At 48.1% G+C, this 13,499-nt stretch overlaps 1 protein-coding gene across 1 annotated transcript in view; it reads left to right on the forward strand.

Moving 5' to 3' along the window:
- Positions 1–11,929, forward strand: part of LOC311024713 (forkhead box protein O6-like) — a 26,995-nt gene extending 15,066 nt beyond the window's left edge. Inside the window, exon 2 of the mRNA XM_084027258.1 lies at positions 8,861–11,929. Within this exon, the coding sequence (XP_083883384.1) occupies positions 8,861–10,573 (1,713 nt within the window). The 3' untranslated portion in view covers positions 10,574–11,929. The remainder of the gene's footprint in view (positions 1–8,860) is intronic.
- The last annotated feature ends 1,570 nt before the right edge of the window (positions 11,930–13,499 follow it).

The raw sequence follows: 13,499 nt of genomic DNA on the forward strand, positions 1-13,499 counted from the left end.
CTTAATTAAGTTTTCAGGAGGCTCTTAAAAGGTCAGTGCACGACTCAGCCACCCCCCCCCCCCCCCTCCACCACGACCCGCCGAATTTTCACTCCCCCTCTCCCCCCCTCCCTCCCCCTCACCTCCCCGTTGCGATCCATCCAGTCATCAGCCCCCCATCTGTGCACATTAGCCATTCATGAACACACTCATTAGGGTGGGAGTTTGAAGCGATTGTGTTCACTAGTCTGCGGCTGGAGCGTGGCGATTAATATTTCAGCATCTCCCGTCGAGGAGCTGAGAGCAAGTTTGGCCCTCTTAGGCTGGAGAGAGAGAGAGAGCCCCCACCCTCTCAGTCTTTACAACTTACAGTACGTTGCCCCCATATTTCCATTTATTGCACACACACACTCATGATTTGGATCCACATTTTTTGCTCACACACGCACATAAGACCCTAACTCAAACTGACTTAATTGGGCTCTTTTTGTTTCAGGAAATGGAGGGAGGAGGGGGGTTAAATCCTGTCTTTTCTTACCCCCCCATCTCCCCATTCCTCTCAGATGGACAGGAGAGTCCTTCATTTTCTCTCACATTAAAAAGCTCGGGTCGGGGTGGGAGAGGTTGAGCTGGGTGGTGTTCTTAACCGTATAAAACCACATCAATACTCGTCCTCATTCATACTGTATGCTGGTGCTTCAAGTATGAGGAGCATCACGTGTTATCAGGCAGCGTTTTTTCAAATGGATCAAAGTTTCTGGGTCTTGAGCATCAATGAAACCACTCATCTCTCCACGATGATCCTTATTTCTGAGGTCACTGTTTTGTCTACATCCATATCAAAGTGAGAAAACACCTGAAGATGAAGCTTCTTCTGAATCTGAAAACCGTGATGGATGCTCATAAATGCTACCTAATTAACCAAGCCCAATGGTACTTCTGGGCTGCCGCATGAAGGTGATCGAAAACGATTTAATTGAAAAACCAGTTAGGAATATGGATAAATTAATGAATAAAACGTCTAATCCCGGGGATATTCATAGGCTAAGAGACGGCACCTGGGCTCTCTTTGCAGAAGCTTGATACATTTTCAATCCTCCATTAGTGTCGACGACGGGCTGCGTTTATATTTGAAGTCAATGACAACTTTGTGTGTGTTGGCTTCACCGAAAACAAACAAGGAATCACAGGAATCTTCAGTGGCTGAGTTGTGTTTTCTTCCAAACTGCCTGCCCATGTGTTGGCATTTAAGTCAACATGGCAAACTTTTAGAAAAAAAGAAAAAATGCAAATTAAAAAAACACGTGAAATACATTTTCACATGTGCGTTCTTTCCAGTAGGAATGGCATGTTGTAAAACTACCGGAGGAATGGTCGTTGCATTATAACTACCGTGTGCCGTCGGTGCCATTCTGTGTGTGAAGAATGGAGGCTGGAGCTGAAGGTCAAGGCTGGTTAGGAGGAGGCTCAGTTGCAGAGGGAACTGCTTTCAAACAGCCTTTAACTACCAAAGAGTGTACCACTCTTTAAGCAGGCCCCCACATTCAAGACCCTCTCCTTTGTTCAGCCACCCTCTTTTTGTTCTTCACCCACCTCTGCCCTCTCAACCCCTCCCTCTGCAGATACACTCGACCCCCACCCACCCCCACCCCCAACTCCCTGCTTTTCATTCTAAGCATGCCATTCTCCATCTCCTCCCTATAGGTGTGTGAATAAGTGGGCGTCTATGGGCTGTGCGTGAGTAAGTGGGAGTCTGCAGGCTGAAGTGTTGCATGTGGGTAGGCATTCATGGGAAGCAGCGGTTGGTGCAGCACACACTGATGGCTAATGAAGTTCCCCTGCACCTCATAGCCCTATTAAACCGCTGCCCCCTACCTCCACCCACTTCACCCCCCACCTCCGCCTTGTTTCTCCCCGAAGGAGCGAGTTGGCAGGGAGCGAGCCGGCTGCTATGGCAACAACAAGGAACCCTCCCTCTCCCACAGGTCTCCTTAGCAACTGGTAGCTTGGCATTGCGGTAATGAGTGTGCCCAGTGTGCCAGGCTTTGTGTCATGTTGGCATGTGTGTGTGACAGAGTGACTGACTGAGGTGTGTGTGAGTGTGTGTTTCAGCATGTATATGTGTGTTGTTTGCTACAGTTTGCCAATTTAGGTGATAGTTAAAATGTGTGATGACAAAGAGGCACTACACGGTTCTGGTCCCAAAAGAAATGGGGATGCTTATTTTATTCAAATGTAACCAAAACTGCCACTTGACTGACTACTTATCTCGTCTTGTCTGGGCGTGTGCGTGATTATGCGGGCTGCAGATATGCGCCTGTGTTTCTGTGTATTTCTGCATTCTTTTTTTCTTTCTCCTATCACTATCATTGCGGTCATTCTTCTCTCGACTGTGAAAGTGAAGCAATTAAAGGGACGATCCGATGAATTTTGCATGGCTGCCTATGAGTTTCCTGCTCTGCTGAAATTAAATTAAACGCTGAGAATGATGTTTATTAAAGTGTGATCAGAGGTGTGCGCTGACCTTTAGAATGTGGGGAAATGAGATTCTCATTGTTATGAATGAGATTATGCCGAGGCCGAGTGTGGAAGAAAAAGCCCGGCGTGCATTGATTCCATCTCTGGCCGACAGTTTCTTTGTATATAGCAGAGGGAGGTTACAATATAATCAAATCCACACTCCGTCTGTTGGCTATTAAATGGGCTGATACACAAATATAGACGCACAGGCGCTCGCATACATGCAGATTGACTTGCACACACACATATCATGCAGATCTTGTAAAAAAAAAAAAAAAAAAAAAGCTGTAAAAGTCGGAAACGTGTTGGGTCTTTGAAACAAAAGCATGGCAAGCCCAGTGGAAAATGTTAGTTTGCTCCCCAGACGAGGTGCGAAGCGCGAGCAGGCGGCCGGCCCCACAGGTGGCCCAGCCCAAACACCTGTTGTGTGAATCCTCAGTGGGAGGGCGTGAGCTCTGCCTACCTTGCATGGTCCCGGTGGAACAACCACACCCATGCCTTTTTGCTGTGGCACGTTCTGTTTCACGTGCTCACAACCCGCTCCGAGGCTCCCCCGTTTTGTGCGTGGGCGTCAGACGTGATGCCCAGATTGTGTCCCCTTTGCGCCCACCGGAAACACTCAGCCGTCCCTGGCATCGGGCGAGCGGATTTTCCGATCCCCTGTCCGGGTCTCAGATGCTCCACTAATCTGTCGAGCATCTATTTTTACCCAGCAAAGCTGTAGCTGCCCTTCTCTACCCCACACTCTGCCACCCCGATGCCAACCCTTGCCTTGGCGCCAGTGTGGGCACGGCCGATGACTCGCCAGCCATTGGATGCAAACAGTGCACAGTCAGGCAGGAATCCCCTACCAACTCCATTACGCCCCTCTCCACAGCCACTTCCTGATCTGAGGCTCGCAGACACACTACCACACACTTGCTTTCCATTTTAAGCCTTTTTATAAATGGCTCTCCTGCAGTGTTGTGGAATAATAGGGTCGAATGCAGAGCACCTTTCACAGTGCTCGAATCACTCTACTGTGCAAACGCAGTCTATTCAAGCACAATGGCAGCCCAGGGAATGCACATTTGAATTGTACCAGTTCAGATTTGGGGATGAGATTAAGTGAAAGTTCTGGATGTAATAGCACAGCCATTGGTGAGAAGTCCTTGAGTTTTCTCCGCTCATTATAGCCTTTTCTGTAATGATTCTAGAAGAGTTTTTTTTAACTTTTTCCTGTAAATCGTATTTATTCAACAAGAAATTAGAAATGCTGCCAATCCTCAGAGACCCCACAGTGATACACTGAGATCTGCGATTCCTAATCCCAGGTTTATTTCTTCCCCAACAAGGGCTGTAATGTGCCTCGCATGCCAATGCAGTCGTGACCACTGCTGTGGAGGCGATGATGGCATGTGGCAGAGAAGTAACTGTTTCTCACCTCCTAATAAAAGAGACTCCTTTTTAATCTTTTCAATTTGATTGCATTCCAAAAACAGGCCTGTCTGCCCATCTGTCTCTCTTAAAGAAGCCTCCTAAAGGGATTTTAATCATCTGACTCTGGGCTTCTCAGGCAAATAGCTACATCCCTCGCACTCTCTCTCTCTCTATTACACACACACACACACACACACACACACACACACACACACACACACAAACAATTTCCAATTTTCTTTCTTGTACTCACTGTCATAGTCTCACTTGTCTTCTCTTACTCTGATACGCCATATCGTCACAGCTCCATTGTGCCATATCTGTGCAGCCATTAGGCCCTTCAGTCCCTCTTCAAGTCCCCCTCAGACACATAAAATTCCCCCAACCCTGTCCCTATTAATCCACATTGCTCTAAATTCTTTATTTCCCTTCAAAGGGACAACGCGAGCCGTGACATCAATCACAGAAAGCGAATATTTAGCCGCCGCTAATTTCCACCAATAGCCTGGAGACAGGCTTAGCTGACAAAACTCATTCCTGTGCTGAACAAAACTGCTTGTGTTGAAACCTCCCCTCCCCCTGATCCCTGCTGCCTTCTGCACAGGCAAAAACAGCATCACAATAAACACAGTTAGTGCTTCTGTTACTCCCCCTTGATTTAGGCTTATCAAATGAATGTGCACCATAGAGGGGTACCCTTTGACAATACATAATGCCTCCATTCTCCATGAAATGGTTTGGTAATACCAGTCGAGTGTGGCAAACGGCATTACCCGGTGCCACTGCAAGAACAGCTGCTGTGTTCTTAGCTGGGCAGGCGCACCACGCTGCTTCACCCTTGAGGTTGTTTGAATCGGGTGAGTGGTTTCTTTTTGCTGGTTCCCAGACCCACTCAGTCCTTAGTTCGTCACTCAGTTCTGTTTGAATGAGTGCACATTCGCCACAAGATGGGTCCTATAAACCGTTTGACCTGTTTCCTCGCCCCTCTGTGTGTGTGTGTGTCTGTGTGTGGGTGTGTGAGCGGGAAAAACCCCTGAGTGGGCTCTGATGGCGGGGGATGGGGCGAGTGGGGGCATTTTGAGGGCACCCCTTTGTGTGGCGTGGAGGGGGCCCCTTGTGGTACGTCTGTATTCCCACCCTTTACCCCCAGGCCCCCCTCCACCTCCTGCTGTACCCCCCAGCATAGCTACCCCCATGCCAGTCGGGTTATCCCAGCTGAACCATTGGGCCCAACATAGAAACCCTGCCCCCATACTCAGATGCTCAATGCTAATGCCTGACTGACATCTTGCGAGAGGCAACAGAGGGACGCATTGGGCAAGAAGCCAATTTGCACAAGTGGGCACAATCACTTAACGGACAAGCCTGTGGCAGTTAGACATTGTTGCATGAACAGTGGGGATATGGTATATTGAGCACCCACATCGGCCTCATGATGCAGGTGGATTGTGTGGCTAGTCAGACCTTGATGTGTGCTAAGCCTCAACACTGATAGCCATTAAACCTCATTGATTCCCAACACTAAATAGGCCTCTCCGATCCCTGAATCAAACCCAGTTTGCATGGATGAAGAGGGGGGGGGGGGGACAGGGAGAACAATTGATTGGTTTTGTAAGATTTCCAAGAGCCAAATAAATGCTTCTTCAAGCAAATAATTATGGATCAAGTCCAGGAACCTGTTTCATCGAGAAATATTGAGCAATAATCTGTTGGAGCAGATTCACATTTGTCTGTTTCGGTCTCCTTCCTTGAGCCAATGGAAAAACCCTCTTTCTGCTTAGTCCACCTGTGTGTTGTGGAAAAAAGCGTCACCATGTCAGATCGGCTGAAGACGAGCCAAAGCTCTTAATCTGAAGACAAAGAGGGATGGCATGCGGCTTGGTATCTATTGTCTAAATATCTAAATCAGCTATCGGGATTTTTTAGGCCTTAATGAGAGTCAAACCCAAGCTGATTGTTTTCCTGCAACCCAGAGAGCCTTGTTCACCTTAATTGACTTTGATTGGTCCATAAACTCTTACCCTTATCCGTTTACTTTATGTCCAAATTAACCCCTTTCAGCCTGATTGACTCGTGTTTGTGGACCGAGGACGAGAGGCGGATGTCCCCGATAACAAAGAGGTCACACCGCTACTTATGACTCTGTCTGTTCGTTTCAGTATTATGGGACCAGGCAGTGCATCTCTCAGCATAAGCCCAGCCACTGGTTCATTCATTATTTAGAGCCCTCTCCACTAGGCCCATTGTATTAAAGGGGAATGATTTGAATAGGAAGCAGCTTCCTGGACCCAGGCGTGTGATGTGTGTGTTCCTTGCTGTCATTGTATGTTTCTGTGGGCTTCATCCGTCTGCCTCAGCAAGCCAGGGGGCTGAAAGAGAATTTCCATTTTATGAATATTTAATACATAATAAAGTTTTCAATTTTATTCTATTCAACCCGTAGGGGTAAAAATGTGGCAAAGCCAACCCTCAAGGACAGAGCACAGAGTAAAGGTAGTTGATTCAATGGAGGCATCAAAAATGCAGTCAACATCAGAGTACCGCTTGAAAGATCTACTAAAATGCACAAATATTAGGAATAGTTTAACACTTCATCCTATAAGGGGTTTACAGTGTCCCTATTTCCCACATCTCCCACAGTTCTCCCCTTATGCTGTAGTACTATTGGATCATAGCATATCCAGGCTGCCTACTGTGTCCGTGGTGACCTGGCATGGCTCTGTGTGAGACACCCAGCTGGGAGTGCCCCTGAATCAACTTGGGATTAGCCCAGGATTGTCTGGGATTACTCAGGGATGGAGAGGGATTAGCAGTGACTGCTTGTTTCGGGGGCGTGAGGGCCATAGGCTGGCCAAATTGCCCCTGACTCAGACTCCGGGAACAGGCGGAGGACAGAACCACACCCACAGCGGAACCACCTGCAACCTGGGCTATTCTTAGAATCTCAAACGCACAACAGGATGACGGAAAAACATGTGGTGGAAAACGACATCACAGGAAGCAGGCAGCTAGTGGCGGTGATGATGGTGATGATGATGCCACGGCTGGCCACCGTCCGAAATCTCTCAAATCTCTCTAGCAGGTGGATTCATCAGATAAAGAGGGTTTGGGATGATGACAAATCCCTTCAAGTTCAATGGGGCTGCTCTTCCCCTCATACGGGGATAAATCGCGATTTGAATCAGACAGGTCACACAGAGTTGCAGCGTGAAGTGGTTCAGCTCTGTGAAAGATGCCCCATTTACAACCGGGCGGCGGTGGAAACGGCATTAAGGCTTACATATGTTTTAATGCAGGCATGCACACAGGACTTGATGGGGATGATTTGGAGTGGTGTGGTAGGTGGATGATCCAGCCGGGTGAGACGGGGAGTTGGCGCGGCACGTAGCGAGGCCGTCAGAAGCAGGCAGCGGGCATCCCCTGCGGACCTGCACTGCTGAGATGAAAGACTGTTTAGTGTTGGAGCAGCAGCATCAAACAACCGCCTCCTCTTGCATCCTTTTCCCCCATCCCCCACTCTCCCTCCATCTCTCACTCTCTTGACTCTAACCACAATATGATATAGTTCTGCCGTTGCACGTTTACCCGGTTGCCATGGTTACCCAGTGCCGGAGGTGTCACAGTGAGATAACCCAAGGAGGCATTCGCAGATCACCTGAATTCTGTTTCGCCTCCCATTTATGTGTTCTCTGCCGCAATTTGATTTATTTGTTTCCCCGCCGCGCAGTTCAGTGTGAATACAAATAATCCGCAACATAATGGAGATGGTGGAAGTGTGAGTACCCCTCAATCTGAAACAATCTATTGTCCCAGTATATTCCGAAACCACAGGAGGTGCTTTTGATTTGATATTTTCCCGCATGAGCGTCAAAATGCCTCGCGCACAACAAAGAGACAGAATTGCAACGACAGACGCTGTTGAACACTGCAAGTCGCACAGCATTCAGGAACCCTGGAGATGTAGTAAATGATAGTAAAAATAGGAGTAAAAAATCTATATATTCATCCCTATGAATTACTGAGTCAGTGACTGTACGTGCCGGTGTAGAGGATAATGGGAAAGTAATTGGTGATACACTGTATAATTGAAGGCATAGCGATTGAAAGCAGAAGTGGAAAATGACTGTTGTGCACAAAGAAGAGTGCGAAATAAGAAAAATATAAAATGTAGTACTCCGTGACGAGAGAGACAGACAGAGAGAGAGAACAAGGGAGGGAGAGGGAGATAGGCAGCGAAGGTAGATGTCGGAGGGTGGGATGCATCCATTAGCCTTCCTTGCTCCCGGCTCAATCTTCCGATACATCCCCTCATTCAAGCTATGAGAGCGAAAGAGACAGGGCTGGCACTAAGCCAGACTGGCACCGACTTCAAACATACAGTACGCCCAACCACAGCAGCTTACACAAGTCTGAGTGAAAGGAGACGTAGAGGAGGACAGATGGATTGATTGAAATGAATTTGGGAAGATTGACGCACATAAGGAGAGTGTCTCCAGACTGGGTTTCAGGTCGCTTCAGGTCGGTTCAGGCTGACAGGGTCACGCTCCCTGCCAGCTGTAGCTGTCCTTGGAACATGCTTGGGTTTTTGTATCTCAATTTTATGACACTGATTGGATAGTGGGTTGTGCATCTACTTCTGTTTTGTTTATCTAATAATAGACACACAAGCAACATTGTAATTTGGCCCCTTTTCTTCTATGACTGAGCATGTATAGGCTGAATGATTTATAAGGAGGTTTGTCTGCATTGTTGATTTTTACATTTGAAGTCAAAAATTCTCATTTCCTTCTGGAGCATTTGATATGAATATTATGCAAATTCCTCTAATTTGAAGTGTTCACCTCAGAAAAGCAGTTTGTGTACAAATGCGTTGCATTGTTATGTATGTATGAACAATTTGATTTGATCTCACCATGTGTCTCTTTCATCTCTCTCTCTGCAGAACTCCATCCGACACAACCTATCCCTCCACACACGATTTATCAGGGTGCAGAATGAGGGAACGGGGAAGAGTTCTTGGTGGATGCTGAATCCAGATGGAGGGAAGATGGGCAAGTCCCCCCGCCGGCGAGCAGTCTCCATGGACAACAGCACCAAATACCTAAAAAGCAAAGGCCGCGTTAGAGGCAAGAGGGTCGGCCGTCCTGGGATAGGAGCAGGGTCTGTTGTGGTGGGGCTCCAGGGCTCCCCCGACCAGGGTAGCCCACCACGGAAATGTGTCCCAGGAGCTGGAGGTGCATCTGGGACAGATGGAGAGTTTGATGCATGGACAGACCTCCATTCCAGGGCTAGTTCCTCAGCCTCCACACTAAGTGGCCGTCTGTCACCCATCCTTGCTGAAGGAGAGCCAGAGGAACCGGAGGAGGGTGGCCTATCCTGTTCCACCTCTCCCCACCTCTACCCCTCACCGACCAGTGCCCACTCTCCGTCGAGGGGGGCAGGCAATCTTTGTCCTCCTCTTGAGCAGTTGCCTCAGCTGGCTAACCTGACTGGTGCCATCAGCTTGGATGAGCAGCTGATGGAGGATAATTATCTTCCCCATCACCCACCGCAGCAGCAGCAACACCAGCAGCATCCAGCTGTTGGCAGACACAAGCACCAAACCCCCGTCTACCACTACAGCTCTGGAGTGAAGGGGCAAAGCCCCTACGGTGCAGGCGTCTATGGTGCAACAGGCATGGGGATGCTGCGCCACCACTCACCCATGCAGACCATTCAGGAGAACAAGCCAGCAAGTTTCTCTGGAACCATGCGGGCGTACTCCAGCACCAATGCCCTGCAGAGTCTGCTAACAGGGGGGCCAGCGAGGCAGCAATACTGTTCCAAGGACATGATGCTGGGACAGGAGAGGGAAAGCCATCCCATGATGGGTCAAGCTAGTAATGGAGTAGGCTCCAACCATCACAGCCACCACCACGGCCACCACAATGGCCACAGCCACAATGGACCTCATAGTCACAGCTCGGCTCATAGCCATAACAGAACTCACAGCCATACTGGTAGTCATAATCACAGCAATGTCACCAACCACAACTCACCTCACAGCCTCGCTCACAACGGTCACAACCTCAGCCAGAGCCATAACCACACGCCGCCCCGAGCCGTGGCCCTCATCCCACGCGGCAACAGCAATCAGCTGCAGACCTACAACCACAAAGCTCCCTACCTGTACAGCCCCCCGTCACACGCCCACCTCCCTGCCTCAACCACTCTCCCCCCAAACCCAGCAGGCATGCTCGGCATGCCCCAGGACTCCTGCCACGTGGCCGCCGCCCCGCACCCCCGTCACAACCATTACCCCGAGCCACAACACCAAGGCATGGCTAACGGACCATACCACCACGTCCAGGGGATGGGCAATGGTAGCGTGGGAAGCAACTACCACGGCTACCACCAACCCCACCCCCACGAGAGACTACCTGCTGACCTGGATATTGACATGTTCCACGGTAGCTTGGACTGCGATGTGGAGTCCATCCTCCTCCATGACATTATGGACTCTGGGGAGGAGATGGACTTTAACTTTGACTGCTCCCTAGCTCAGGGCGTGGGCATCGGCATGGGGATGGGCATGGGTGTGACCATGGGGATGGGAATGGGTGGTCTGGCCGGTCCACAGCAAGCCCATAGCAACCAGAGCTGGGTGCCTGGCTGATGTCTTGGCCGACGCATCCTACCCTTTGAACTGAAAGAACTACCCTACCCATGAAGCACTGTGCTCAACTGTGACATTCCTGACTTGACACAGAGACTATTGGACCAACACTCCTGTCCCGCTTTGTTGTCTTGACAATTCTCATCTCAATTCTTCTGTCTCCCTATCCTGTTTTGATCCCCCCCCCGAGATATCTAGTTCATGTCACATTAGTTTTTTTTCCTTCATATCAGCTATACTGTGATGACAATCTCTCAGCTGTGCTTGCCCAACATCGCTTCTCATCTACCATGAGAACTGAACTCTCAATGCACTTTATTGCAAGTGGGTTACATCCCGCAGTGCAACCATTCACAGAGCAGCTCAGGCAGAGCTTGGCGTTTTATAAGGTGGCTGCAGTATTTGACGGCAACAAATGAGCAAATCACAAGCTCCGTTGATAAAGTGCCACGTCTTGGCATTAAATTAAATTAGACTCCCTTTTCCCATATGCTGTCATTGTCAGTGCTGGGGACAGTATTTTTATTTTGTTTTTGCAATTAGATCTGTGGTTTTTCAAGCTTTAGCTCAACACCTCAGACGATGCCTATTTTTCATCACTCACTGTACCAAACTCAAAATAGAATAAATAGGTTATTGGTAAATCAAACCCTGATTTGAAACCGGTTTGCATTTATACAGTATATTTAAATAGCGATCTGATCTAAAACCAGTTCACCATTTTAATGATGATGATTTTACATCATATCCAGTTCATGATGTCACACCGGCAGCCCTGTTCTTTACAGCTCCATGCGTTCAGTCCTTGGTGCTTTGACTTTTCTCTCGGATGTCACGTTTTCTCGGTGCCCTTTTGCCTTTGGTTAGAGAATACTGTCACGACGTTGTTAAATGGATTCTATTATAACTGGCTAGCATGCAATTTGGTGAATTAAAAATGTTGTATCACCTTATCTTACCTGGGCTCCTCGTGCCACTTTCCTCTCTCTGCCTGCCAGTGGAGACAAAGTGACCATTCCTCACGCCGAGCCATTAACGTGGGCTTGATTGAAATTCAGCATCTTGCTTTTAATCTCCAAAGTGATGCGGCAGCGATGCGTCATTATTGAGACTCTAACACGTTGTCCTCCCATCTCTCACCCCGTCCATCGGGCGGGCCGCTCGCCTCTCCGACTTAATGTGCCAAGAAAGCGAGACAAAACTGTGATTAACGCCAAGTCACTCTGCCGTCCTGCTCTGAGAAGGCCAAAGTCACTGCTCGCTTGCCTGCTCACAGAGGGTACGAAAGGAAAAGATGGGGACGAGGAAAGAACAAAACAAGTGTTGTTGCAGTGGGTTCAATCATCAGCCTCAGTTTCCATCCTCTCTGGGTGTGTGTGTCTGAAAACAGGTGGTGTACTCGTATTGTAAATCATCTCCATTGTCTGTACTTTGTATTCCACTGTTTCCCATGTTAACAGTGCGTGTACCCGAGCTTCAAATACTCCAAAAAGGTGCAATGGGAGGTATTTAAGGAGAAAAACAATCAGCCAATCTGGGTGGCATGCATCTATATCACCCCCCCCCCCCCCCACAGCCATCCAAATCCACTTTTTTGTGTGTTTATTCTGTTGTCTCGTAGTTGTTGTTGTATTGTTGAATTTCTAAGGACCAACGAGGGCAGCGTAGTGTGAGGGTGGATTCAATGGTGGAATGATGTTGGTGGTGCCGTGTGACCTTCCTATGCTCCGATGCCGTGCACCCCTCCCACACATGCTCAGTTGTCTGCTTGTTCGTCGGTGTGGAATTCTGAAGCTTGTTTCTCGCTGGCCTTGAGAGGGAGAGAGAGGGAAGGAGAGAGACCCCTATTCTCTGGATCCCTTAAGGAGACTCCCTGCACTCGGTCTGCACCAAGTACGGCACAAAGGAAAAGACCGGGGGTAAACGTGGGGGTGGGGTTATTGTTACAGCCAAAGGTCAAGCACAGCACAGACTATCAGACCCATTATTGAGGTAAATATCTTTATTTCAGGGCTTTTAGTCGCGCTGGTTCCAGCTAATCTCCGTGTGGAAAATAAGTGGAATTTTCTAAGCAAATGGGCCTCACAAAGCAGTTACGTTATGACCTAGAGACATTTAGCAACGCCCTGCTATTGAAAGAGAGCTATATATGATGTCTAATTTTCCTATATTTATTTATGAAAGAGATTGGTCTTTGTCACTCCTAAATGTGGTAGTTGTTTGAGTCAACTCCCCTTCCTTTCTGTTTTCTGTTTTTTAAGATGTCACTCCCCCTTTTGCCCCCTTTTACTGACTTTTATTTTGTACAAAATCTATATATTAAGAATATTGTATAATAGTTTTTAAAATCTCGAAATAATATCAGTTTTGTTGTCTATTTCTTTTTTAAGAGAATGTATCTCATCATCTGGTGACTGTTAAATAAATGATATTAAAAAGAAACGTTCTGTCATTGTTATATGTGAATCTGACCATGAAGATTTGTTTTTGTTCACAGAAGCACAACCGAGTGACCTTTTCCTTACACTTCGGAGTCTTAAGTGGATTCTCCTGAGCTTACTTGTGCCTGTCAGGTGCTGTTTCTCTCATGCACTCGTGTACAGTAGCTGACAAGATGAATGTGCGTCGCTTGTTAATTCAATTCTTTGTCATGTACTTTCATTTTTTAAAACTCCTTCTGGTTGACCCCTCTAGGTGTGTCGTGTTTGACCGGGACACCAAGTTCCAGTGTGTGTGAGGCGGAAAGAGGAATGTTTTACTTCCACATACTGTATGTTGGGAAGCATCACTTGTGCTTGAGACTGTATGAGGCAGAAAGGGAGAAAGTGTGAATTTTTCCATTTTGTGTGTGTGTGTGTGTGTGTGTGTGTGTGTGTGTGTGTGTGTGTGTGTGTGTGTGTGTGTGTGTGTGTGTGTGTGTGTGTGT

Source organism: Eutrigla gurnardus (assembly GCF_963514095.1).
Source record: "Eutrigla gurnardus genome assembly, chromosome: 14".
NCBI lineage: Eukaryota > Metazoa > Chordata > Actinopteri > Perciformes > Triglidae > Eutrigla > Eutrigla gurnardus.